Source organism: Manacus vitellinus, unplaced genomic scaffold, assembly GCF_001715985.3.
Source record: "Manacus vitellinus isolate BGI_N305 unplaced genomic scaffold, ASM171598v3 scaffold_12_pilon, whole genome shotgun sequence".
NCBI lineage: Eukaryota > Metazoa > Chordata > Aves > Passeriformes > Pipridae > Manacus > Manacus vitellinus.
This window is the reverse complement of record NW_021938949.1, coordinates 18,512,519-18,540,219: the sequence shown is the minus strand read 5'-3', so window position 1 is coordinate 18,540,219 and position 27,701 is coordinate 18,512,519. Positions and strand designations below refer to the sequence as shown.

Genomic DNA, 27,701 nt, shown 5'->3' with positions numbered 1-27,701 from the left:
CTGCACAGGCCCATCCCCACCCTGTGCCTGAAGTCACTCTGAGGGGAGTGGCAGAACTGTCACAGAGGGCACCAGGGCCTTACCTGCATAAGGAGCCGCAGAGGTTTTCCATCCTGCTGCTCAAGGACTCTGAACTTCACTCCAGCTGCAAAGACACAAAACAAGGAAATCCATGGTGGGATTCTTGGGACTGTTCTGTGCAGGGCCAGGAGCTGGACTTGATCCCTGTGGATCCTTTCCCACTCAGGATATTCTACAGTTCCACGCCATTTGTTGCCCAGTGCTGTTGTCTGAGCACTGATTCCCTAGAAACTGTCTTAAACCTTTCTGGATTTGGGAACCTCCCCACTTTTTCAACAGGATTCTCTCATAGTGGTTTAAGGCTAATTACAAATGATATGTTTCCCTCAGCTCCATTAAAAGCAGCTCCTGACTTCCAGCTCGAGAACACAGCCCTAAAGCAAGCACAAAGACCAGAAATCAGCCAGCCAGACCCGATGATGACAAAGGGACTGGGAAAACCTTTTTCTTTCCCCAAACTTCCATCAGAATGGGCACTCCATGTTTAGAGCAGACAGAGAGCTCACCTTTAACTTGTGCTCATGTGGATCCAGCACATGTGCAAATCTCTCCCTCTTTCAGACCGAGGGAAGGAAGTGGCTGACTAGAGGCATGAAAACATTTTGGAGCAATCCCTGCCCATTAATCCCAGCATCCCAATGTTTTTAACAGGCTACTAACCCCATCAAACCTGCCACTTTTCTATTTCCTCTTGGATAAACCTATCCCATCCAAGTGTGTCCCTGTTATTCCTTTCTGCAGGTAAGATGAGACAAGATTAACAAAAATGATCTGCCACAGATCAAACACTGCCTCAGGAGTACAAACAGAAATAAAACCTGCGTAAACCCCATCACTACAGTATCTCTATGACTCCTGCACATTTAAAAACCAAAATGTTTCCTCTTTTTCCTCAAGCTTTGAATTAATTAAAATTATATAGTACACTCCTGAGACAGAACTCTCCTCTAGCACAGAAGTCTGGTTCAAACTCTCTGCCCAAATCCTAACACCTTTCCTGTCCAGGACAGGAGGGGCTTATCTGCATTTTGCTGGATTATATTGAAACATGGGCTCCTCTAGTGGCTTCAAACAGATGTTTGAGTACCCTGGGCCTCAACAAGCAAATGTGCTGGATGACCAAGTGTGTTCAATGTGATCACAGAGCTGTGGCTAAGAAGAAGTGTCTGAGCCATTCCAGGAACTATTTTCAGGCAGAATTTGTCAGAGAGAGTCAGAAACAATAGGCAGTGAAGGTTCAGGTACAGGGTTGAGCACTCTGGAGCCTTATCCTACAACAGCCCACCAGAGCAGCAAAAGCTGGTTCTGTAGGTCATGGCCACACACCTCCCTTCTACAGCTGCAAGCCAACCACCTCTTAATTAGATTATTTAATTGCTCAAGAGACTGAAACTTCTAAGAATATATATGCAGGAAAAGGCCATAAATTTATTTTAGAATGACCTACAGATTCCTACAGTGCTCAGAAGTCTGAGCACTTCCCAGGACAGCAGGAAGGCTCAGTCTCCTGCAGGTCACTCCAGCAGAGAAGAACCCTGAACTATTCCATGATTTCCAGCCAACTCCAGAGCTCAGGGTTCTGCTTCTTGTGTACAAAGGCACCATCAGTGGCACAAGAGAGACCAGGACATGAACTCATTTGCTTTGTTTCACAGGACAGCACACTAAAGTGAGCTCACTGCCTGTTTGTATCCCACTGATCATGGAGACAGCAGCACGACAGGTCCTACAGAACCATGACAAAACTTGTCCCAACCTTTGGGATGGGAATACTGGGACAGAGAAAATGAACTGGCCTGTTCACAATCAAACAGCATGTTGGTAACCTGTGTGTGGGCAGAGCTCTTGAGACCCCCAAACTCACTGTTATGCCTTACTTCACCCTATGAATCCACATCCCAACCAAGATGGCACCCCTTGAGCTGACACTGGGTGGACACAACTCTTGTACAGAGGACATCAGCTGATGGATGCACAAAAGGCTTTTTAAAGTCACAAATATTTCACTTTGGATGTGTGGAAAGCAAATATGGGCTTAGTTTCTGGTGTGTGGATGGATCATTCACCTACCCTAGCCCAGGCTTCATCAGTGGGGTATTTTGTCAATTCACTGAGTCATTGAATCATGGAGTGGTTTGGGTTGGGAGGGACCTTAAAGCTCATCTAGTTTCCCACCCCTGCCATGGGCAGGGACACCTTCCACTAGCCCAGGTTGCTCCAAGCCCCATCCAGCCTGGCCTTGGACACTTCCAGGGATGGGGCAGCCACAGCTTCTCTGGGCAACCCGTGCCAGGGCCTCCCCACCCTCACAGGGAACATATTCTTCCCAATATCCCATCTAAATGTACCCTCTTTCAGCTTAAGGCCACTCCCCCTTGTCCTGTCACTGCTTGCCCTTGCAAAAAGTCCCTCTCCAGCCTTCTTTGCAAGCCCCCTCAAGTAAAGAACTTGGAGGCCAGATGCCATGAGTGAACTGAGCTCAACTTAAACATGACACTAAACCTTTCCCACCAGGAAAAACTATCCATTCATGTTGGTAGAACCATCTTGATGTAAAATCAGCTGTGGTAACACATGCCAGAGGGTGTCTTATTCAAGTTCTGGGTCTGAAAAGGGAGGCAGAACCTAAGCAGTGAGGACACCAGGAGATGTGTACTCTCTGAAGTCCTTTGAATTGGATTCAACTGCTCCATCTGTTCCTGTTGCAATGCCATATCTTTGTGCTGGGGCAGGAACACAGGCTGCAGAAATGCTCAGAGCTGCCTCTTCATCTCACAGACAACATGGCATTGCAGGATCAGTAAAGAAACTCATCTGGGAAGACAACCCTGTGCCTGGGTGGAGGCTTGTTACCCTGCAGCAGGTACCTGGCTGAGCAAGAATGAGAAGCATTCCAAGACTGACGGGAATATGTGGCCTTACACAGAAGAGGTTGGAAAAGACCTCCAAGATCATCAAGATCAACCCTTTACTGAACAACACCATGTCAACTAAACCATAGCACTGAGTGCCACATTCAGTTGTTTCCTGAACGCTTCTAGGGATAAATCAGGGATACACCTCTCAGCAGCAATGAGACTTCCCTCTGCTCCCTGACCCGCTGTTTACTGGCTCGGTTTTCTTCAGCAGCATCTCCCCAAAGACAGCCCTGAAGGATTAGGAAGTTTCTGCCAGGAAATTCATAGGAACCTGCTGCAGGCAGAGTTGGTAACATGGCTCAGCTCTACCTTCCCAAAACTTAGCGTGGCACTGCTCCAACAAACAAAGCTGAGGTTGCCTCAAGCTCCTCCTGACTTTGGTGACTAGCCTTGGTTTAGTGATGATCAAGCTCTTTCTCCCATGTTAAATTCCTGCTGCATGCTCTTTAAATGGATAGGAGATAATAATTTAGATGTGCTTGACTGTAACTAGATCAACCATAGCTGACGACAGCCAAACCCATTCCAAAATGAGCCTTACTCTGGTGCCAGCCATGGTTTATGGTTACCCAAAGTGCAAACAATGACTAGTTCAAAATGGTGACAGATTAGTCTCAAAAAGACAATGATGATCTGAACTCTGCCCAGAGCTTTGAATTTAATCCAAACTTCTCAGCTCAGGACTTCAGTCGGTCAGGTCAGCACAGAGCTGAAACAACTCCATTGATTCACAGCCACTATAGATCCAGCCCTTTGGAACAGCCAATATTCCAAGTATTTTTGTGATTTGGCTTTTTTCAGAGCCCAAACTGCCAAAGTTATCGGCTTGTTTCATAGAATCACGGAATATCCTGAGTGGGAAGGGACACACAAGGATCATCAAATCCAACCCCTGGCCCTGCACAGACATCCCAACAATCCCATCCCTTCCCAAGAGCATTGTCCAAACACTCCTGGAGCTCTGGCAGCCTTGGGGTGCCATTGCCCCACCACCCTCTGGGGGAAGAACCTTTTCCTGATATCCAGCCTAAACCTCCCCTGACACAGCTTCATGCCATGTGTAACTCTCTGAAGTTTATCTGACCTGGTTCTCTAGAACTGGAACAAAAGATGAACTCGTTTATGGTGCTTGTTTGGATGTCACTTTTAGCTGCCACAGGATTGGACTGAATAAAGGTGCTCATGATTTTGCTTCAGCATCAGATTTCTTTCCATTGACATCCTCACCCTGCTCCTTGCAGGGTTAACAGTGGGGACATCTGCATGACTTAAGCCTCAGGTTCTTTCCTGCCCCCACTGCATCTTATTATTCAGGAGTGTAACCTTTATAAGCACAGAGCACGAGCAATAAAGTCGGATAAGTTATTGATCAATTCTGTGGTCTAAAAGTGTCTTTATCCCATCGTCTACAACAACCCAGGGCATCAAAATTAAATGTATAATGCAAAATCCTTGAGCTGCTTTAGGGGCAGAGCTGAGGGACTTACCTGCGAGCCTGTAGGATCTGCAGAGCCGAAGGATCAGGGAATAAAGGGGCAGAGAGTCAATCAGGTCAACGAGCAAGTGTATGAGGCCTTGCACAATCACCACCAGCAATCGGAGCTACAAACACAGTGTAACAGAAAATAGCAAACAGGAGATGAAACACTTGGAAATTCATGAGCTGAGCTGGGATCTGACATTGCTGTGGGCTAAGCCAAAGTCTGGTGTGCTGAGCTAAAGCCTCCCAAAGTGGGTTTGATGTCCAGAAGTGCTGAGCATCCAAACCCTGTGTGAGGATCCTTGGCAATCTGAGCTTTCAGGTGTAACTGGAATGAAGCTCCTATGGCTGCGGTCCTGCAAGGACGTGGGACCTATTCCACTTTCAACAGCCACAGTTGAAAAGGAAGCCCAAATTCTCCCATTTCTAGTCAACTCCAGCACTGTGTACCACTGAATGTCAACTTTTCCCTCTCCAAAAGGGAGCCGAAGTAGCTTATTTCTGCCCCACACAGAGCCTAAGCAAGAGCAGAGCAGTCAGGAATGAGCTCCCTGCTCCATGTTTTCTGTCCCTGATTAAAGCACCTCCTTTTGTCACACTGCAGTTATTTTTTGCTGCCAAGCTCATCTGAAAAGAGAAGGCTCAAAAAAGATGCTGAAAGCATGTGATTGTCACTGTCTGTGGAAAATTTGGCTCTGGGGAGAGACTGGTCATGTTGGGGGAAGAAAAGAAAAAGCAGTCGCAGCGTCTGAGCAAAGCCTGGCTGAGAGCATTTAACACAGCAAGTTATTCCCTGAAAAAAGGTTCTGGATCAAACCACAGGGGCTGTCACCTCAGACATGGGATGGAAAGACAGAAAAACAGCTTCTGAGAGACAGGGAAACAGTTTGTCCTGCTGGCCTGGATTTGCTGGGAATTCCCTTTGGAGAAACACAAACGTACATCCTGAATTCCACTTGAGCTGTGTGAGAATCCTTCCTAGGACACCCAAAATTTATATTTTCTTTATGGATGACAGTAAATGTCTAGGAAACCAATTTTTACTCTCTCAGAAGAGAGTATATGACTTGTTTCAAGGGTTAAATCTTACCAGGGTAAACACCAAATAATACAGTGCAGTTGTAGGCAGGAGGAACAGCAGGATGGTGAACAGCAAAGTGCCAATAAATAACTAGGGAAAAAGGAAACACAGTCATGAGCAGAGCAATGGCAAAATAAAACACATTACAAATAAAAACCAGGAGGCTGTGAGGCAGCAGAAGTTTGCAGGACCCCTTAATGTGGTTTTTTACTGCCTATGTGAATAATGATGCTACCTGGGATATTTTCAGTATTCCTCCTCTCATTGGGCCTTCTTAGAAGGCTCCCTATTTTAGGAGTATGTTTGAGAAGATAAATAAAAGCTGGATCCTGACAGCACTTTTCCTTTATAGACAACACTCAAGATTTCCTATTTCAGCCCAGCTTCCTTAGGAAAGAAGACTTACATGATCTTGCCATTTGTTCCCACCATATCCACAAAAGTTTTAGAACCATTGATCAGTTTTCAGCAGAAAACTGTGGAAAGGAACAAAGAAGAGGAAATTTGGATGGAAATTTTGTAGAGAATTGAGCAGTACTTTTGTTCCTCCTTGTTTTAGCAGAACGGGCACCTGGTTAAAAGGTGTCAGAATTTGGCTGATAAACATTCCCTGAGGCACCAGCCACAGGAATTCTGCCTCTTGCTCAGTGGGAAACTGGGAGAAAGGAAGAAGCAGGAGTTACTGGGGTGGGGGAAGCAATATTCAGTGGATGAAGGAGAAAAAAAATCCATGGAAAGCAGGTGTCATTGGCTCCACTGCCCACACAAAAAGTTATTTTTATTCTGGGTCAGCCCAGTTGGTGTAAGTCTAACTAATTCCAACTGGGAGAAATGCACATTTATGACAAATAGGGACCTGATTCTTTAAGTTTCAGTCACCACTTCCAGAACAGAGAAGCCCCAGGAGCACAGGGCACTGCCACTTTTGCAAAAAGAGATCATGGCTGTGGGATATGAAAAAAAAGAACCCACCAGCCACATCACAGAGGTGGATCAGCACCCCAGCTTTAGGTTCACAACCAAGAATAGATCACAATCCAACCCATTCTCCTCACAGCAGTTGTTTCTCCCCTCCTCTGTCACTCCACTGCAGTTACTTAAACCTCCAAAAGTCTTTTAAGGTCTGCTTTAAACGTCTCTTCCTCCCCAGCCAACGACACAATTCCCACTGGTCTCCAGAGCAGCAGAATGAAGCCTGAAGTGCCAACCCAATTCTCCTCAAAGTACACAGGGACCGAGCCCTGATGCAAAGCTGGCACGGAGGCTTTTACTCTCCAAAGAAACAAAACCAGCCCAGCAGTGGTGCAAGAAGCTCACGGTTATCTGTTGTAAAGGCAGGAAGCACCAGCCCTGGGAGCCCCCAGATATTATTGTATGATTTCAGTGATGTTGCAGCTACCAGAGAAGGAGCAGTTCAGGCTCTGCTGGATGTTTGTGTGGCATTTCAGAATTAAAAAGAGCTTCCAGCGCTCGACCAAAAGCTACCTCTGCCTGAGTGAGAGCGAGTGGGCCCCGCTCCAGCACGACGTGAATGAAACCGGGCCTTTTAATAGAAACGCTGCCACGGCTGTTACTGTGGCAACACCGCCGGGCACCGCATCGGGAACGGCCTCCAGCCCTCCCCGTTCCCGCTCCAGGCCCCCGGACCGCCGGGAGCTGCAGCACCCACCGCGGGCCCGGGCAGGGGCTCAGGGGGATTCAGCCCTCTGGGAATGAAGGGAAGGTTTGGGAAGGTTGGGGAAGGGGAAGGGAAGGGCAGCTGCAGGGCAGCAGAAGAGCCATGGATGCAGTGTTGGGGCATGTCCTTGTTCCAAGCACCACAAAGCCTCCCGTGGCTTCTGCCTCAGTGTTGGATGAAGCAGGACAGGGTCACACGGCCCGTGGGCAGGGTCCTGCAGTGAGCCCAGGGCTGCAGCACTACCTGGTCCAGGTCATAGGAGCAGGAGTCCACCCGCTGCCGGAGCACGTTCCACTTCTTCCCCCGGAACAGGCGCCACAGGGATGACAGGCCATAGATCTTGAGGCAGTAGAGCCTGAGCAGAGAGAACACTGTGGGCATCAGAGCTGGGAGCTCCTGAGCCCCAGCCCCAAACAGCCTCACAGCCCTGTGCCCACCCAGCCACCCACATGGGGTGGCAAAAGGGATCAGCTGAGAATGGCACAGACAAATGGCTCAGTCAGTGTACTTGGGCTGGCCCTGGCACAGGGCTACTGCAGCCAGCTCTGGGCCACTGGAGGGCAAAGGCCAGGCCACGTCCTGGGGCTGCAGCAATTGCCAGCACCATGGCACCACCATCCTGGCAGCAAATGGTGGTGAGGCCCTGAGGTTGCCCAGAGAAGCTGTGGCTGCCCCATCCCTGGAAGTGTCCAAGGCCAGGTTGGATGGGGTTTGGAGCAACCTGGGCTAGTGGAAGGTGTCCCTGCCCATGGCAGGGGGGTAGAACTGGATGGTCTTTAAGGTCCCTCCCAACCCAAACCAGGCCATGATTCTATGAAAAGAAGTAGCAAGCTCATTCCCCCAGGCTCATCTGTGTGTCCCCAGTTCAGATCTGTCCCTTCCCCTCATTTCTTCACACCCTCCCATGGCAGGGCTGGCCAAGTCTGACCCCCCTCCTTGAGTCAATGCAATGCAATTTTGCCTCTGCAGCACAGAGACAAGAGAGAGGACTGGATCCCCTGTGCCTCCTCTAGTAACCCACAGCTCCAAACATCCTGAAGAGGGGGAAGAGATCAAGGAGATGGCTGGTGGCCCCTACTGCATCCCCTCCTTAGGATTCATGAACTTGGTGCTATGACACTTGGAGCTACTTCCCTCCCAGAAAAATGGCAATGAGGAGGGAAACTTGGCATGGCAAGGGATGTGAAAGACATCCCTCTATGGAATAACATCAAGGAATAAAGGGCTTCTGGGATGGAGAAGAGGCACAAAGAGCCCTGGGCAGAAGTGCCAACATACAGGGATGTAAAGAAAGGGGACACAGCCAACCTGTGGGGCAAAACTGAGCCTGAGAAAGCCTGAGCCACAAAAGCCAGACTGGTAAACCAGAGTAGCTAAGGCATGGAGGCTGCTCAGATTTCACATCAGCTTTGTGAAAGCAGAGGTAAGGAGTCTCATCCGAGAGAGGAATCTCTAGGATTGAGGAACACCAGCTGCTTCCAGGAACTGGCAGGGTGCCCCCAGACCGCAGGCACAGCTCCCTGCACTGTTGCCCGGGCAGGAGGGTGCCCAGGAAGGCTCCTCCAGGTTCTGGGACACACCTGCCCGTGGCTCTGACTGAGGCCACGCACTCTCTGCACACCCTGACCTTGACACCAAGCGGGTGTTGCTGTGGTGGCACCTGCCCCACCTGCCCTGGCTGCCTGCACACACTTGCCTGCTCTCCTTTCACTCTCTGGTTTGCTTCACAAGGGGATCTTGGGCTTCATCGGCACCTGAACCAGCAAATTCTTCCAGCAGCTGTGGGAACTCAAGGTGCTGTGGTGGCTGTGGGTGACTGCTGTCCCTTCCTGGCTCTCCATGGGGGCACCTGGCTCAGCAAGGCAGCTCAGTGCCAGTGCCAAGGTAACACAGAGCTCTCTGTACTCCTGACAAACACGAGGTGGGTTGGCTGGCTCCCTGCAGCTCAAGGGAAGAGCAATCAGCTGAGAAAATGCTTTTCCTACTTCCACTCTCTACACAATTAGGAGAAGCAAGGCCACTCCTCACAGACCAGCACAGAGATTCCAGTAGTTAGAGGTGTTGGGAAGAGACCCCCCATCACTGACATGATTTTGAGTGTAAGCCCTGTGCTCACAACAGACCTGACTCCTAAATCATGTCTCAGTATTTCCAACCATTCCCTAAACTACTCATCTAAAGACTTACTATTTCTTCTGTTGTTTGCAGTGTAAAGTGTGGGGAGGGACAATGACCATTCTGTACCTTATAAGCCTAAAGGTCATTTATTTATTGTATCCCACCTCTCTGTCAGGCTCAGCTGTTGTCCCACGGCCTGAGTGACTCCTTGGTGCAGCACATGCTAAGGAGGCAGGAACAGAGCACAGTGATGGGCACTCCTTGCACAGGAACCTCAACATGCCCTAGATGTGCCCCAAAGCCCCCTGCACTCCCCCAGCTCTCAGGGCACAGGGCTCTCCAGGAGGTCCAGACAATGACACCAGGATGGTGTCACAGCCATGCTGTAACCCCAAACCTGGCAACTGTGCTCCACAAGAACCTCTGCAGCAGTGAAGAGACAGGGACTCTGGGGCTTCTCCAGAGCTACGAGAGTTCCCCTCTCCTCCTCCTCTCCTCCAGTTCCCCTCCAAATCACTGGGCAGGGTGCAACTGAGGAGAGCACTATAAGGCTGAATGAAAGGGATGGGGAGAACAGCTTTCCTGTCCTCTGCCTGTCATGTAGTTCTATTTTTCCAGGTCACTACCACGATAAATAAATATTTAAACACAGGATAACTGAAAGACAGGTTGCTTGCACTACTGTGGCCACCATTTCTACCAGCATAAAAGAACTAATAAATTAATTGCTGGTGTGAATTGAAAAGCACTCCACCAGGACTGAATGCTCCAGCAGCTGAAGGTAGGCCTGAGGGCTCTGTGGCCCTTGTCCCCACCCGAAGCGAGGAGGGAAGGACTCACCGGGCCCCGTAGACGTAGAAGCAGTAGATGTGGAAGGTGAGGAGCGCGATGATGTCGGAGAGGATGCTCAGAGCCACGGTGAGGCCCAGACAGGCTGACAGCCCCACGTACCACAGGATCATCTCGATGAAGGGCGACAGCAGGTGGATGTAGCCTGGTGGACACGGCAGAGGGTCAGTGTCACATCCTCCTGGCACTCTCAAAAGTCTGATTCCCCCTACTCTAGAACACTGCTCCGGAAACCAGAGCCATGAAAACGTGGAAGTGAAGCTGGAAAGCTCCTTTAGATGTCACCTCCTTTTTAGGAGGGCCAACTAAAACTCTCTTTCAGCCCAGGTTTCTGTCGAGGTGTGGCAGCTCTGTGAGGAAGGGGAGGATACACTTACCTTGAACAGAGCAGCCACTTGCTCCACATGTGATTCACAGAATCAGCATGGCATGGTTTGGGTCAGAAGGGACCTTAAAGCCCATCTTGTTCCATCCCCTGCCATGGGCAGGGACACCTTCCACTAGACCAGGTTGCTCCAAGCCCCATCCAACCTGGTCTTGAACACTTCCAGGGATGGAACATTTGATTTTCTACACCTGTGTCTGGGTTCTCAAGTACATTTTTAACTGCACACATCATCATTTACTGCAACCATTTCTATTTTCCTGCCCTTCCCACAAAAGCCACTCCATATGGCTTTTATAAAACAAAACAGTGTGGAGAAACAGTCTCATCACTAAAGTGGGGCAAAGTCACACAAACAAGACCATACTTGACTGGTGAGCAAAGTAAAGCAGTATAATAACTATGGGGTTCATGTCCATCATGACTGTACTCCTCCACCAAGGACAGAAGGGGGGTGTTATTTCAAGGGGGAACCTGAAATGAAATTGCACTAAGCTCAAGTTGGGAATAGAACAGGGCTGGTGTTTGCATCCCTGCACATTCCTCATCCCTACCCCATCAGCTGCCTTCCATATGGCAAAGGCCATGTAAATGCTGTGTCAGACCTTGTAGAGGTGCCTTCCCTTGGACACCCACCACCAGTGACACCAAGAAAGCTCCACGGTGATCTGCACTTCTTGCAGAGCATCAATACCAGCACTTTGCTTAATGTGCATGATTTCCTTGTGTGGGAATCCAACTTTGGCTTCAGTTCCCACAGCAGGAAGACTCAAAGACAAGTCTGTACTTGCAGAAGAGCATTTTGATTCATTACTCACCTCCAGGCAAACATTAAACACTCAGAGGAAAGAGATGAAAAGGGAGGCTGGGAAGTTAAACACTGCACTTACTAATCCAGAGATGGATGTGGTAGAGGAAGAAGCGGCCCAGAACCTGATCCAGAGCTCGGTTCATTTTCAGTCCAGCTGGGGCTCCCATCAGCCACTGGAGCAGGTCCTGGAGCTCCTCAGCTACATGCTGCAAACACAGGGAAGTAGGGACTGGAGATAAAACAGTGCTACCACACCAAACAGGAACTGTGCACTGTTAGTGCTGCCCCCTCAAAGGATTCTTACCACAACCTTCAAACTCATGGAAAAAAATCCAAACAAATCCAAGCAACTACTTTACAGCCGACCAGTCAAATCAGAACTGCACCTTCACTGACTCCTTACTGACTCAAACACAACAGCTGAGAGGAACCTGAACTGCTTCCATGGTCTCAGTGCTGGGAACATGAAACTGTGTCACCTCTGGTAGACTTGCACAGTGTCAAATGAGAGTTCTGGAAATAGATGGCAAATGCTGGTGCACAAATGGACTTCTGGAGACAGTCAACTAAAAAGTCAGAGCTGAGCTTGGGGAAGGCTGCCAGGATTGTAAATGGGGGGAAGATGGCAGTGCAGTGAATTTTTACAAACAACCTTTATGTGTTTAGTGCAGGGTAGAAAACATGATTATATAAATGTATTTCATACACAAAATTTCTTGATACTCTGTGGTGTACTAGGCAAAATTAGCCCTGCTTATAGCACTGCTCTTGCCTATCACTCTTGTGTCTCTCTGGAGGCTCCATGGAGAGGTACCTATGGCATTCCTGAAACAAAGCAGCCTCTGAATCACTGATGAAAAACACTAATGGAGCTTGTCCCCAAATCACAGAATCAGAGACCATTAGAGTTGGAAAAGACCTCTAAGATCAACAAGTCCAACCATTAACCTAATAAGGCCAAGGCCACCACTAACCCACATCCCCAAGTGCCACATCCACATCTTTTAAGTCCCTCCAGGAATGAGGACTCCACCACTGCCCTGGGCAGCTGTGCCAGGGCCTGACCACCCTTTCCGTGAAAAAGTTTTCCCAATATCCAATTTAAACCTCCTGGCACAACGTGAGGCCATTTCCTCTCACCCTGTCCCTTGTTCCCTGGAGCAGAGCCCACCCCCCCAGCTCCCCCCTCCTGTCAGGGAGTTGCAGAGCCAGAAGGTCCCCCCTGAGCCTCCTTTTCTCCAGGTTGAGCCCCCCCAGCTCCCTCAGCCCCTCCTGCTGCTCCAGCCCCTTCCCCAGCTCCGTTCCCTTCCCTGGACATGCTCCAGACCCTCCATGGCTTTCTTGTTCTGAGGGACCAACACTGTCCCAGGACTGGAGGTGCAGCTCCCAAGGGACTCTGGTGCTGAGCTCCAGAACATGTTCCCCCCTGCCCTGTGTGCTGCCACTTCAGTGCAGCAGAACAAACCAAAACACAGCTCTGGGATTGTTATTCCTTACCTCAAACTTGTGCTCCAGACCCTTCACGGGGGCTTTGACTCACAATTTCTGGTGATTTCATCCCAGGCTGATGTTATTTATCGATTTTCTCTCTCCACCCCACTACTCCACACTCCCCTTGCAGTGGCTCTGCTGCTTGGTGCTTCTCACCTGCCCTACTCCCCTGAGCTGAAACCAGAGGTGAACTTCATTTACAGGCTGTGAACTGAGGTAGCTGAGAGTGGTAACCTTCAGCAAGGAGCTGGGGAACATACCTGGAAGAAGGGACCTCTGACATTGTCCCACACAAACAGATCGTGAGGAAAAGCCTTCTACCTCCAAAAATCCCACTGACAGTTAAGTCCATGCAAGTGAAGGGCACTGAAAACTGTCCACATGTAGAACCACCAAACCACACTCCCTCAAGTACTGCAGCCTACTTTCCCCATCATTCATATGAACAATTTCCCTACAAGGAAATTGTTTCCAAGGAACAATTCCATTTTCTTTATTAACCAACCAACCAAGATCCTGGCAAAATGAGTTTGTAAATATTTACTTTCAGTGCAGTGGCAAAATTAATGGCTCCATCTCTAACTTCTCCAAAAGGCTGTCTTTCTGTTCCCTCCATTTTTCCTCTGTCTCACTGCAAGTCAGGACTGATTGGATCCCATGGAGCTCACCTCTGTGGCTGGGAAGCGTTTGCTGCTTTATAAATAGACTGGGTTTAATATTTAAAGTGTTGGACTGGTAACTTAAAAAAGCATTTGGGGATTTTAATGAAATATTTAAATGCTTGAAAGCAGTCCTTCAGCAAGGCTGGTTTTCAGCAGGCAGTATTTCTGGAGGCTGCCAGTCCCAGAGGTGCTGCTAAACCCTGACAGGGGCACGTAGCCCTGGGAAGGTGCCCTATCTTGCTGTTATTTACCTGGGCAAGCTTTCCCAAAGCATAGTCCCAAGGCATAACCTTGGAGATTGTTTTCCAAACAGATATTTTAGGATTGATCGATAGCCAGGAGAATCAGAAAAGGTGACTGGGAGGCCAATTCTCCTCCTGCAGTCATGAATACTGAATGTGGGCAGTATTAATAAATCACACACAGTGGGTTGAAGTGTTTCATAACAGGGTGCAGGGACACGACCAAGCTGGAGAGAGACTGAAGCTAACAAGGGTTAGATGAGCTCACTGTGGAAATATTCCCTTTACTGTCATTCTCTTTCTTGTTTCCATATGCAGAGGGACTGATGGTGATGTGACATGGATAAGGGCACACAGGGCACCAGGAAACCCACTGATGCTTCAGGGAAGGGAACGGAGCTGGGGAAGGGGCTGGAGCAGCAGGAGCAGCTGAGGGATCTGGAGGGGCTCAGCCTGGAGAAAAGGAGGCTCAGGGGGGACCTTCTCATTCTCACAACTCCCTGACAGGAGGGGGGAGTTGGGGGGGGGTGGGCTCTGCTCCCAGGGAACAAGGGACAGGACAAGAGGAAACAGCCTCAAGCTATGCCAGGGGAGGTTTAGCTTGGGTATTGGGAAAATTTCTTCATGGAAAGGGTGGTCAGGCCCTGACACAGCTGCCCAGAGCAGTGGTGGAGTCCCCATCCCTGGAAGTGTTCAAAAAGCATGTGGATGTGGCACTTGAGGACGTGCTCTAGTGCTGAACACAGTGGTGGTGCTGGTTGATTGTGGGATTTGATGACCTTGAAGCCTTAATGGCTCTATCTGGTGCAGGTTGGAGCACACAGAGCCAAAGCTCTCGCTGCCAGACATCCCTGCCTGTGTCTGCTGCAGGTGTTTGGGGCTCTAAGACACACTATTTTACAAGTTACCATCTATAAATATTTTCCAGGAAGTGTTCTCTCTGCTTGCTTTGTTTATGCATCAGCGGAAGAAGGCTGAGTAGGAATGTACATCCAATTATCTCCAAGCCCCAGTAAGGCTTTTGGAGGCACGAGCCATGATAAATATTTAACTGTTTCAAAGAGATTACAGTTTTAGAAAAAGAGACATCGGCGAGGATCAAAGAGATGAAGGAGGTAAAAAAGAAACAGAAGATAGTTTATAAGCGAGTGTAGTGCTTTGAGTCAGGTATTTCTGAAAAAAGGCTGTCGTGGAAAAGGGACAACCACTGGCAAGCCTGGTGGGATCAAGGGGAAGGAGGAAGGTAGGAGTTGTGTGGGCACCTACAGAGAGAAGATTATTCCCATTTTCCATTCTTGGATTTGAAAGCCTGCTCCAAAATCAGTCCTTGGTACAGCACACAGCTCCTTGCCAGTGGCTCCCTGGGTGTCTGTGAATCACATCTGCCTCACTGCCTGACAAAAGCAACTTGTTATTACAGCCAGCACAGCACAGCTCCTCAAGCTGTGAGAGTGGGATGCCTTGTGCAGCATCAACAATTGCCAGCTTAGTGCTGATTTGAGAACCATTTCATCAGGGGATGAGGAATGATGGCCAGGGAACAGGGATTGAGCCTCCTGGCAGCAGCTGACTGTGTGACCTGTGCTGAGAGTCAAAATACCCCACCTGGACCTCCCTCCTTCCAGAGAGATGTCTGCTAGGCAAAAAAAATGAGCAGTTTATCCAGGCTCCACACAGCTGTAATTTTGTCAATATTAAAATCAATCAATCAAACCAATGAGGTTATATGTTATATAAGGTTAGTTTGTCAATAGGAAAATCAGTGAGGTTAAAATAAGGTTATGTATGATTTATAATATATTAGAGTACAAAATAATCATATTATAATAGAATCAGGGAATACCCCGAGCGGGAAGGGACCAACAGGGACCCTGCCTTGCATGGGACAACCCAACAATCCCACCCTGTCCCTGAGAGTGTTGTCCCAACACTCCTGGAGCTCTGTCAGCCTTGGTGCTGTGCCCACTGTCCTGGGGAGCCTGTTCAGTGCCCCACCACCCTCTGGGGCAAATGATATATCCAATATTCTATTTACTAACACACAGAAGTGTAAGGCAAGTGCCATCAGCAGATCTGGGGCACAGCTCAAAAGCAGAAGAGAAGGAGCTTTAGGGAAGGAACAGGAGCTCTGTTACTGAACTTGGCAAAACACAAGCACTTGAGAAAGCCCCAGTGATGGGAATAATGCATTCCAGATGGACACTCAGCAGCACAGAGGAAACCTACTGCTGAATGGCTAAGGGGAGATTTTGCTGTCATACTGGAAAAGAAGCGGAGCTGGCTTGCACAGCACATGCTGAAGTCATCGGTATATTTTGGGATCACTCAGATCTGCATTTTTAAGGCCTGCAGAATATGCATATAAATCAATGCCCAGCAAAGGCAGTAAAAGGACTCCAAATGATTTTGTGTCCACAGCCTAATATGCCTGAAAGAAGAAAGTAAGGCTGGGAAGTAAGGAGAGTTGTGAGTGGCCCGAACTGATAAGCCTGGATAAAGAGGGAAGAAAGGCACTGACTGGCTATCAGGGCCCCCCACACATGGAGGAGTCAGCACTTCCAGGAAGGAAAGCAAACAGCTCCTGGTGATAGCCAGGTAACCAAGTCCACACACGTAGGAGGCCTGTGGAGATAACTGACACTGATGCATGAGCTGAGTGACAGGTGAGCTAAATTACTGAGAGAGGAACAAACAAGCAACCTCACAAGCCAGCCTGTCCAGGACAGGTGCTGGGGTTGGACATACCTTGAGCACAGAGAGTGTCCATCTGCCAAAGACACTGGGCAGATGGAATCCCTCCCGGAGCCTCCTGTGCCACCAGGAACGCAGCCAAAGCCACTTCCCTGCAGACTTGTTAAGAAATCAGATTTCTGAGAGCTGGGCACTTACAATTATCGCATAGAGAGAGCTCTAGGGAACCAAAACTTCCCCAGTTGTAAGGAAAAGACTTAGGAATAAGGCTTAGAAAAATATTTGTAGGGTATAGCTCCTGCAGGAAATGTGGTCCTTTCTACCCACCACTGCTGGTGAACAGTGGCTGCAGCAATCCTTAAAACATGCTATCCTTGACAGTTTGACTATGGAAGATAAGAAGAATAGCAATAATCGTGATCCACAGCTATGCTGGACACTCCATACATGCTTTGTGGAAGCACAGCATGTCATGATCAGAGATTGATGGCTTGCAACAATTAAAGGGTTAGACACAGACCAGGCAGATCATCATCAAGGGAAATGGGAGCCCTTCTCAGGAAATGCAGCATAAGTAGGAAAGATAAACTGCTGCTGGAATTCTCTAATCAGAATCAAGAAGCTGGAGAAAGAGCAGAGAGAAGATGTTCTCCAGCTGCTAGAAAGAAACCAATGGAAAGATCCACTCAGAAATGAAAGAAAAGTGGGCAGAGAAAGGATTAGGCTGTGCAGCTGCATGGCAGGGCTCAAAATTGGCTGCACTTGTATTCCCAAGACACAGAAGCTCTTAAGACAGAGCTGACCTCAGATTAGTGGTCTGGTCTCCAGCTTCTGAAGTACATTATATGTTCCTTATTGCCACTAAACAGATATATTGGAGCTCTGCACCTAAAATGAGCCACCAGAAGAGCAGGACAGTGTGAGTCAGACTTGCTCCTCATGAATTTCTGCTGATGCTGAGAGATCTTCGTGGGCAAGAGGAGTTATGTTTGACAGAATCACAAGACACAGCAAGTTTTCCTAGTTTAGCCTCTGTATCCCAAAGCTCTTAGGCAGGATTTCAGGTGTTTGTACCCTGACCAGCCAAAGCCTTTGGACTTCCCCATGAAACTCCTTTCACAAGCACAGCTGCACTGCTTATCAAGTCTGACTTTTCAGCAGTTTATCAGATTCAGCCCAAGTTACAGCTTTGTTTCCCCCCAAACAATCTGAGGACACTTTCTGTTGACTCAAGAACAAAATAAAAGTACTGTGATTCCATAACCACTCAACCTGCAGCTGCAGAGCTGTCCAAGCCATAATTGTTCCTTCAGGACCTGGAGCAGCCCTCCAGTAAACACCTAATTACCATGCACAGCACATGCAAAGCAGAACTGTGTTCTTTTTGAGCAGCCCCAACAGGCTTGATTGAAGATTTCACTGTTCTTGAGGAGACCTAATTTGCATGACTTCAGACAGGACTCTCTGAAACCCTTGTGTGGGAGGCACTGCCTCCTTCCAACTACCCCAGGCATCGAGAGCTGCTCAGCACCCAGAGCAGGTGAAAGAGGAACAACCTTGGCCAGACTTACGTCAGCCACGGGGATGAGAGTGTCAGCAAGGTGACCAATTCGGTTCTTCCTGTAGAGCCAGGACATCAGCAGGATCCCCAGGGCCACATCAATCAGTAGAGAGACAAATATGTTGGCTTTCCTGCATGCAGGAGAACGAGAAACAGTGTTAGAGAAAAAGGAAGGACAGTGTTTAATGTTTCAAAGACAACTGCTGGCTTTGCTTACATTGCATCTCTAATGTCCCAGGGACAACAGGACAACCCAGTGAAGAGGAACACTGTAGGGACCTTTTGACCTTCCCTGCTGTGCTGTTCCTTCTGTGTTCAGCCAGGAGAAGGAAGACTGAGGGGAGACCTCATGGCAGTCTGCACCTTCTTCATGAGGGGCAGTGGAGGGGCAGCTCCGATCTCTGCTCTGTGACCAGTGACAGCACCCAGGGAACAGCTGGAGCTGTGTCAGGGCAGGGTCAGGTTGGATCTCAGGAAAAGGTTCCTCCCCCAGAGGGTGGCTGGGCACTGACCAGGCTCCCCATGGCAGTGGGCACGGCCTCAAGGCTGCCAGAGCTCAAGGACAATGCTCCCAGGGCCAGGGTGGGATTGTTGGGGTGTCTGTGCAGGGCCAGGAGTTGGATGGATGATCCCTGTGGGGCCCTTCCAATTCAGGATAGTCTGGGATTCTGTGATTCTAAACATGGAGCCACTCAGAGTCTGCCACACCACAAAACCTTTTTTAGTAGGGAGCAAAGACTGGATTGAAGCTACAAAGAGGAATGTTAGACTGAAAGGTAGAGATGTACTCAGGGGCATTTACCAATTACCAGCCCTGAGGGCACCAGCACTTGGAGCATCCACATTGAGATCAGATGGTTTCCCAACTCAAGGCAATAAATAGTGTTTCTGGGTTCATACAAAAACCCAGAAGGACTGCTGAGTTCCCCCTTCCCTGCTGGAGTTTCTGAATGAAATTTTATGACGTGAGTTATTCAGGAAATCAGATTAAACAATCGCAGTTACTTTTGGCCTTCAAATCTGCTAATCTATTTTAAGTGTTCCCTGGGAGTCTATTACTGCAGGATCAGAGAAGCACACAGAACAAGACTGGCTGTGGAAGGGCCGCAGGGCATTCAATATCTGTCTCAGATCTCTGCTCTGTTCCACTCACTGTGCTGCATGTTTGCTTTTTCTCTTACACTGACTTTGTTACTGCTGTCAGAGTTTTTGCAAGAAAAGGTTCTCCAAAAGAGTGGGTGAAAGAAAGGAACATTTAAACCTTTTTGCTCTTATGGAAAGTACCACTGAACACTGATGGCAGTTTTTGGTTAACAGCAGCACACAGGAAAGCAATGAGTTTGTGGGAGTTGTGAGAGCAAAGCACTCACATATGGGTGCAGGACAAGCTTTTGGGGGGCAATATCCCAGTTGCCTTTCCAAGGGTTGGGAAAAAGGAGTAGAGCAAGGGGTGCAGTGATGACCCCATAGCGCTGTGTGAGCATGGGATCCATGGTTTGAGCTCCCCAAGGGAGACAGGAATAGAGCAAAGACACACATGACTTTCCGTGTACCCCATACCTCATCAGCTGAGTCTGGGTTTGAGCCTTCTTGTTGCTGCTGATGACCTGGAGGTGCTGCAGGCGATGTCCCAGCTGCTCACAAGTTGAGAGTTTGCTCCATAAGAAAGACAAAGGCCAAAACTTCAGCACCCTGCAGAAACACATGGGAATGTCCCCTTTTGCCTTTGCCATGCAGCAGGCAGGCCAGCATCCCAAATCCATGCAAAACAGTCAGTGCACAGTTAAGGCTGTGCAAGCAGAGACGATGATTAGAGGTTAAGGACTCTCTGAAAGGTTAACAGAATTAAGGAGCCTTGCCAGACCAAGACATCTAAAGCAGACAAGCCAACCTCCCATTTCCACTCTGTCAAACCACGTGCCTTGCTCTTCCAAGGAAGCCACAAGGCAATCCTGATTCCAGCCTGTGCTTTGGGATACATCACTGGGCTTGCACAATGCCCTGAGCCTCCAGCAGAGAGGAGCCAAAGCAGTTCTGTGTGCAGGGCAACAACACAACATGGTGTAACTGCTGCACAAATCCCAGTATTACCAATCATAGAATCACTGAATGGTTTGGGTTGGAAGGGACCTCAAAGCTCATCTCATCTCAATCCCCTGCCATGGGCAGGGACACCTTCCACCAGCCCAGGTTGCTCCAAGCCCCGTCCAACCTGGCCTTGGACACTTCCAGGGATCCAGGGGCAGCCACAGCTTCTCTGGGCAACCTGTGCCAGGGCCTCCCCACCCTCACAGACAACAATTCCTTCCCAATATCCCATCTAACCCTTCCCTCTGGCAGTGGGAAGCCATTCCCCCTTGCCCTGCCCCTCCAGGCCCTTGTCCCAAGTTCCCCTCCAGCTCTCCTGGAGCCCCTTTAGGCCCTGGAAGGGGCTCTCAGGTCTCCCTGGAGCCTTCTCTTCTCTGGGCTGAACAACTCCAACTGTCCCAGCCTTTCCTCACAGGAGAGGGGATCACCAGTCTCTGTTTTGTGTGAGCTTGGAATAACAAAGAGCAATGCTCTCTGTGCAGTTTCTGTCCCTTTCCCCCCCTCTTTTCTTTTTTCTTCCAATTGATCCTTTTTTCTTTTTTTCTTTATTACTTTCAAATTCCTTTCTCAGGGTCTTCATTTCTACCCTCTCTCCACAGCCTCACAGTGACCAGCATTATGCAGATAACACGACACTTGGCACTTAATTAGGTTTCAAAGTTAACATTCACATGAGGCTTGTAGGGGAGGAAACAGTCACACGGTTCTTTTCTTATGACTCAGAAGAAAAGTACTAAATGATGCTCAATTATTTTGGGGAGTTACTTTTATTGCCACACAACCTACAAAGCAAGGACTGATAGTGCTTTGTGTAGGTTAAAATGACACAGTACTGGGTGCAGAAGCCACAGCAACACAGAGCACCAGGTTTGCTTTGGGGGCTAAACTCTGATGTGGACATGATTTGAATCACTTCTCTCCTGTACACAGTTGTTGTTGCACTATTTTCACAGTGTTTCACTGTTTTCTGTTTAGGGTCCAGGGATCTACATTCACTTTTAGTCACTCCACCTACTCTCCTGGACTGCTTTGTCACGGTCCTGCAGTTCACGTCATTCCACACGCCAACATTATTCCTTGTATCCTGCTTTGCTTTTGAAATTGTAGAGCTGCTTGGATCATTACTGAGCATGACCTGGAGATGTGTGCCCCTGCAAAGTGTGTTTGCCTTCCACGGATCTCACCAGAGGACATCAGCCCACGCCCAGCAGCAGAGTGCCCGCAGGACAGTCTGGGATGGACAGACTATTTATACAGTTCACACAAATCACAAGGCTATGGCCCCTCCAAACCCCACTCAGCTCCCCATGGCTGCTATCCCCTCCTCCCCACATCCCCCTGAGCCCTTCCACCCACCCTTCGTGCAGGGTTTGTCAGCTTGAAAACCCAAGTGCTGAAGTGCCCCCTTCCCCCTCCCTCCCCATTCAGATTTCAGACACATTGGCTTTGAAACACACACAGTGTTCTGTGAATCATTCTTAATTTGAGGTCTCCAAGTTACTCAGCTCTTCGCTACAGCCTCCCACCTTGGAGACAAATGAAAGCACTGCTCCTCAGCTGCCTTGTCAGAGGAGGGGTGGAGGAAAGAGCTCCGTGCAGGGGCGGGAGAGGGGGGGTCACTGATGCAAAGACCTGGGCTCACAGATTCACAGAGACACAAGAGCAGACGAGCTTTCTCTTCCAATTATGCCCCAGCCCAGCAGTTACAAATTCTGCTGTTGCAAAACTTGACTAGAGCAGAGAATTGCACTTGAAATGCAAAGGAGGGGGAAGGAGAAACACTCTACCTGTGGGATTATGTCCAGATGGCTGAAGGTGAGGAATTACCAGTCAAACCCCAGCTGCCAGACCCTCTCAGCTGAGGCAGAAAGCAGCAGATCCAGGGCCCTGTGCCACACACTCACAGTGACAGTCCCACATCCTCTCCCAGCACTGGGTGTCTCCCACATCCAGGGCTGCTCCTCAAGCAACAGACACACCAGATGGATGTGCTTGTCTGTGCTACAACTGACTCTCTTTTCTTTTCACCCAACACCACAAGGACAACCTCTACTCCACTCACACACCTTCTTTGCAAAGGAAATACACATCCTTATTGAAATAAAAACACAAACATACTGCAAAAAGCTCAACAGAGCAGCTGCAGGATGTGCTACGGGAACTCTCATCTCTAGGAGGGCTGAGGAAGAAAGCCAGAAATATTCCCTGCGTGGTCTCCTACCCCTTTGCACATTGCCAGAAATGCTCCCACTTGTTTACCACCCACTATATAGAATGATTTTCAGAACTTCAATGGAAAACCAACCAGATTGAAAAACCCAACAGAAAGCCAGTGACGTTGTGTCATTGCATTATTTAAGCAGCAGGAGATCTTTGGGGTATTTCCAAATAGAAGGAATTTTAGCAATAAATTAGCACAGCCTCCATGAGTAAGTCTTGATTTTCCAATTTAGTTTTTTCCCAGGAGTGAGAGGGGATTTTTCAGATAACAGATGAAAAGTAATCTTTCCAAATCTAGATCACATGCAAATATTAAGCTCCATTAACCAGAACTCCCAGAAACTGCAGGAACAGTGCCTCCCTTTGGATGAGGTGTTTATAAACAGACTTTTTTCACAAGGAGCACACAGAACTTATTGTCCCAAGACAAAATCATCCTGATGTCCCCAAGAGTACAGAGACCTTCAGGGATAATGGGAATCCTGCCCCCAAGTCCCTCTGAAGCAGAATTGCAATGGCCACCCCTCAGCACACGGTGGTGCTGAAGAAATGGCTTAACTCAAGACAAGGGAGCACTGGGTGAGCTTGGACGGGTGTCAGCAACTCACTTCCCGAGATTTCCAGCTGCTGCCCTGCTTCTCCTGTGCAAATACACAACAGGACATATCCAAAAGGTCTGCAGCCCCAGAGGACATTGCTGATCTCTTTCTTTAGCTTTTCAAAGCTGACATCACAAAAACCAGGGAAAGAATGAAGTCCTGTGACCTGAAGGAGCAAAACCTTGTAAATCTTATTTTATGGGACATCCTGTCCCAGCACGGGGAGGAGGGGACTGGAAGGACACCTGCCCGTGACACCTTGAACCCTCCCTGCCTTGAGGATGTTGGCACAAGGGAGGTTGTAGCACACACCACGTGCTGAGTGGAACCAAATTCCTTTAAATGACTTAGAAAGGTGAGCAGGAGGTTTGTTATAAAGCCAGGTACTAATCTCTGTTCTCTAAGACTGATGCTTTGTAAGATAAGTGAGTATAATGCTGATCCTACGGGTGAATCAAACAGAGAAGAGAACAAGCTGTATCTGTCTCCCAAGCCCAAGAACAAGTTCAGCCCAGGTTTGGGCACAGCCAGCCCCACATTCTGCCTGCTGGCAGGTACAGCTGGCTGCTGCTGTGCCTCAAAACATCCATCCTGGGCTTAGGAAAAGCTGAAGTCAGAATTCCTGAGAAGCTGGGTAGCAGCTATCCAGGCCCAACCAGACTGAGCTTGAGTTCCTGAGCTAGACTGTGGCCTTCTGGGGACCTGTGAGCCTTGGGTTAACCTGACTCTAAGCCTGACTGATCAAGTCAGGACCTTTTAAGACAAAGAAAAGGGTCATCCTGTTTGTTGGTGGTGGCACAGCCCATGGACAGCCAGAAAAAGGACCTTCTGAGCTGACTCCCAATCTTCTGCCCAACCACAAAGTTGTGACTTAGTCACCATTAACAGCCACTAACACAGAGTCAGCATCTACAGGGCAGCCCCAGAAACCAGTGTCCTTGATTATATCAGGTTTTGGCCTGATCCTAAATCTCTTCCAATAGAATAGCCCAAAACCGGACAGTTTCCCCTTTATGTACCAAAATAGGTAACCCTACTGTTCAGAAAGTCTTTGCATGGGAAGAGTTTCACTGTAATTCTTTCACAACAGTATCACACAATTGGAAACTGTTAAAAGCTTCCCTTCCTCCTGCCCTTAGGCTGCACTTGAGAAGATTTATCCATGAATACAGTAGTAGCTGTTATCCAAATTTCATCAATTAAAGTGTCCCCCTGCAGCTTGGAACCAGAACTCCACTCTCCTCCCTCTCCACAGCCTCTCCAGGCAGGCTGACCGGGGCAGTGGTGGAATCACCATCCCTGGAAGTGTTCAAAAAGCACGTAGATGTGGCACGGGGGGACATGGGTTAGTGGTGGCCTTGGCAGTGCTGGGTTAATGGTTGCACTCCATGATATTTCCAACCTAAATGATTCCATGGTTCTAAACTTCTCCCCTTCAAATCTGCTCAGAATTCCTCATCAGTGCAAGCACTTGCCACATACTACATGTGGATCATCCTAGTCAGTCTCCTGGTTGTGAGAACAGGATTTCACCAAGGATTCATGCACAGCAGCAATCCCTGTGACCTGCTATAAGGCACCAAGGCTGCAGCACCACAGTCTCTTGGAGGACAATGGATTTAGAAATACTATTTGCTGACGTTTGACAGCTGTGGAGGGATTCACAGCAAACAGGGAGGAGGGAGTCCCAGCTGTGAATCCATTAAGGAGAGGCTCACAGCATTCTGTCAGCCATGGAATAGCTGGAAATCCACTGGCCCAGCTGTGATGAAAGTGAAGTGGGGCTGCTGCAAATGCCTCCCCAGAAACCCTCCCAGCTCCATGAAGAGTCCTACCTGAGGGAGCCTTTGGCCTTATGATTTCAGTGGGGCTCCCCAAACTCCAACAGCAGCCTGCTTCCAACAGAACCTTTTGTATCAACCATATTTCTCACTGGGGCTGAGCAGAAATCCTGTAAATGCCTAAATTACACTTCCACACAAAACAAGCTGGCTGATATCACATCACTTACCTGCTCCTGCAGATCCCAGAGACCAGTGAGAGCAGGAATGTGAGGAGCATGCAGGCAGGCACAGAGGTCTGTTTGAGCAGCTCCACGATGATGCTGGCCTCGACCCCCTCCGACTGCCAGTGGGTCAGCTTGATGGGCCCCTCGTCGTACCTGTCGGTCATGAACAGCACCCTGCTCCTGGCCACGGTGTCGAAGATGGCAGAGAGCTTGGAGGCATCCTCTGCCCTCCCATCACCTGTGTCCAGAGGGGGGTGCAGATGGGAGAGCATAACTTTGCGCTGGTCATAGTACACCAAGATGACTTCTTCCTCCTTAGGGCTGCTGGAGTGTTTCTGAAGGGTAGAGCAGCTCCAAAACTTGCTGTCTCCCTCTTTGCTTATCTGAATCCAAGGTTCATGGGAGAATATGGTCCCAAGGTCTTCCAAGAACTCACTCAGACCCTCCTCTTTCTCCTGTTTGCTGTTGCTCCAGGAGCCGAGCACAGAAAGGCTGACTTTGGTCAGGTGCTGAACTTCCCCGAGGTACTGCTTCACCTGCACAGGGATGAAGGGGAAGTGCACCACGGCCAGCACAACGGCAGAGCTCTGCTCCGACAGCCAGCGGCCGATCAGGATGCCGCTGTCTGCCGAGGAGCAGCACGATGGGAAGAACACCTTGAGTACCATGGCAGGGACCCTGGAGGGACAGGACACCTGCAACAAACACAAAAATAAAAGCTGAGAATGGTGAGTAAAAGCAAGAAAATCTGAGCTGGCCAAAGTCACCAGGGAGGAGAACCAAGCAGGTTTGAAAACACTGCGCCCAACCACTTGTGTAAGGACAGTGACAGCCATCAGACACACACACATTCAGGAGGTTCCTGATGATCTGCAGTCTTTGAAGTGAGGAAAGGTGAGCCTGGAGTCACCTTTCCTGAGTCCTGGAAAGGTCTTTCACTGATAAGCACAGCGCATCAGACCAGAAAAGATCAGGAATCCATTCAGCCTCGGATCTTAGATCCCCAACTGGATGTGCTGGAGCACTTCTAGAGTGCACCATGGTGTCTCAGGGGAGTATTTCCTGCTATTACCAACAATCAAATATTGATCCATGCCATAAAGCCAGATAATTTCAGACCCTCTTTTATCACCTCAGAACCCAGAGCTGTGCTCTGCAAAAACTCACTGAGCAACCTTAGTCGGATCACTCAGCTCCTCTTGCCTCACTCACCTCATCTGGAAACTGCAACAACAATTTTATCAAAAGGGACTACAGTGATTAATTGAAGTTTGTGCAGCAGTTTTAATTCATTAGACACAAGAGCCTAAAAATGGAGAAGCCTCTTCACTTTATCAGTGCTCTTTATCTCTGGTGTTTTTCTCCCCATCATTAAGAACGCATCTCAGTGGCTTTGGGAGACTCTTCCCAAAAGGAGCTTTGAGGCAGTTGACAGTGTCTCTTTAAATAAGGTGGAGGTTTCTAACAGAGCTGTAATTGCAGTAAGGAGGGCGCTGGTGCAGAACGGTCGCACCCGGCGCCCGTTGTCCTTTGCCGTCCTTCAGTGCTTTGTTAGGGATGTGAAAACTCCGCAGGGCCCCGAGGCTGCCTCCTCTGCAGGGACCCAGTCAGTCGGAAAGGGAACACAGAGGGTATTTATAACACGGACAGAGGATGCGCAGGGGAGGCCCGGATGGCTTTGTTTTCCTCGCCGTTAATGCAGGACAAGGGAGTCAGTAAATCTCAGCACCTGGGAATTTGCTACGGTGTGGAGGGATGGGGAGCAGCAGAGTGATTAACCTCTGGGGTTAAAACTCAGAGAAGGGTAATTTGGGGAGCTGCAGCTGCCCCATCCCTGGAAGTGTCCAAGGCCGGTTGGACGAGGTTGGAGCAACCTGGGATAGTGGCAGGTGTCCCTGCCCACGGCAGGGGTGGAATGAGATGGGTTTTAAGGTCCCTTCCAAACTTACCACTCTGGGATTTTACGATTCCTCCAGTCCCCCAGCCCCAGTACAGCACTTGGAAATGTAGAAGTTCTCAGCTCCTTGAGCAACAAGGTGAGGTTCCCTTGGTGCACAGCACGGTCCTCCGATGGGAAAAGCACCACAGCTGCCTTTGCAAGGAGTAATGTTGTTCTTCCTTGGACTGAATTTTCCCTTTTACTGCAAAACAGCAAAGCACCCCTAAAACTTCCCTCAAGCAGACATAGGGGTGCTCCTGAGGGATTTTATTGGAGCGTGGTGCTGGAAGCACAGTGTTGGTAGGTGCTGAGGGCACCCAGCACCATCCCTTGCTGCCCCACAGACCCTCCAGCCCCTGGTGAGATCTGGAGGCCACAGAGGGATAACCTTGGAGACCTGGAGTCTGTGAGGAAGCAGGATCTCAAAAGAATCATAGAATCATGGAATGGTTTGGGTTGGAAGGGAATTTAAGGCCCATCTTGTTCCACCCCCTGCCATGAGTGAGGACACCTTCCACCAGACCAGGTTGCTCCAAGCCCCATCCAACACTTCCAGGGATGGGGCAGCCACAGCTTCTCTGGGCAAGTGATAGAACCTCAACTATTATGTGTTTTCCCAAAGGGTTTCAAGCCTCCAGCAGGAGGGAAGGGAAGCAGAGAGCTGTGTGAGGGAGGGCAGAAGTGGCAGCTGTGACGCCCCGAGGCTGTCGGGGTGCAGCACACCAGGCCTGGGCAGGACAGAGACCTGCAGCACAACCTAAAAATGGCATCTTTCACCAAAGCCTCGTGACTATCACAC

The 27,701-nt window shown here is 49.2% G+C and overlaps 1 protein-coding gene across 3 annotated transcripts in view; it reads right to left on the bottom strand.

The window, feature by feature from the left end:
- Positions 1–27,339, bottom strand: part of PIGQ (phosphatidylinositol glycan anchor biosynthesis class Q) — a 36,653-nt gene extending 9,314 nt beyond the window's left edge. The window contains exons 1-10 of one of the 3 annotated variants that reach the window (XM_008929582.2): positions 26,913–27,324; positions 24,967–25,658; positions 19,609–19,740; positions 18,059–18,179; positions 11,481–11,607; positions 10,197–10,350; positions 7,482–7,593; positions 5,570–5,650; positions 4,487–4,601; positions 84–145 (exon numbers count right to left, since the gene is read on the bottom strand). In XM_008929582.2, the coding sequence (XP_008927830.2) occupies positions 84–145; positions 4,487–4,601; positions 5,570–5,650; positions 7,482–7,593; positions 10,197–10,350; positions 11,481–11,607; positions 18,059–18,179; positions 19,609–19,740; positions 24,967–25,631 (1,569 nt within the window). In that variant the 5' untranslated portion in view covers positions 25,632–25,658; positions 26,913–27,324. Of the gene's footprint in view, positions 1–83; positions 146–4,486; positions 4,602–5,569; positions 5,651–7,481; positions 7,594–8,934; positions 9,177–10,196; positions 10,351–11,480; positions 11,608–18,058; positions 18,180–19,608; positions 19,741–24,966; positions 25,659–26,912 lie in introns of those variants that run through there. The other 2 variants (XM_018067562.1, XM_018067563.1) reach the window with 2 other exon arrangements.
- Between the last annotated feature and the right edge of the window lie 362 nt (positions 27,340–27,701).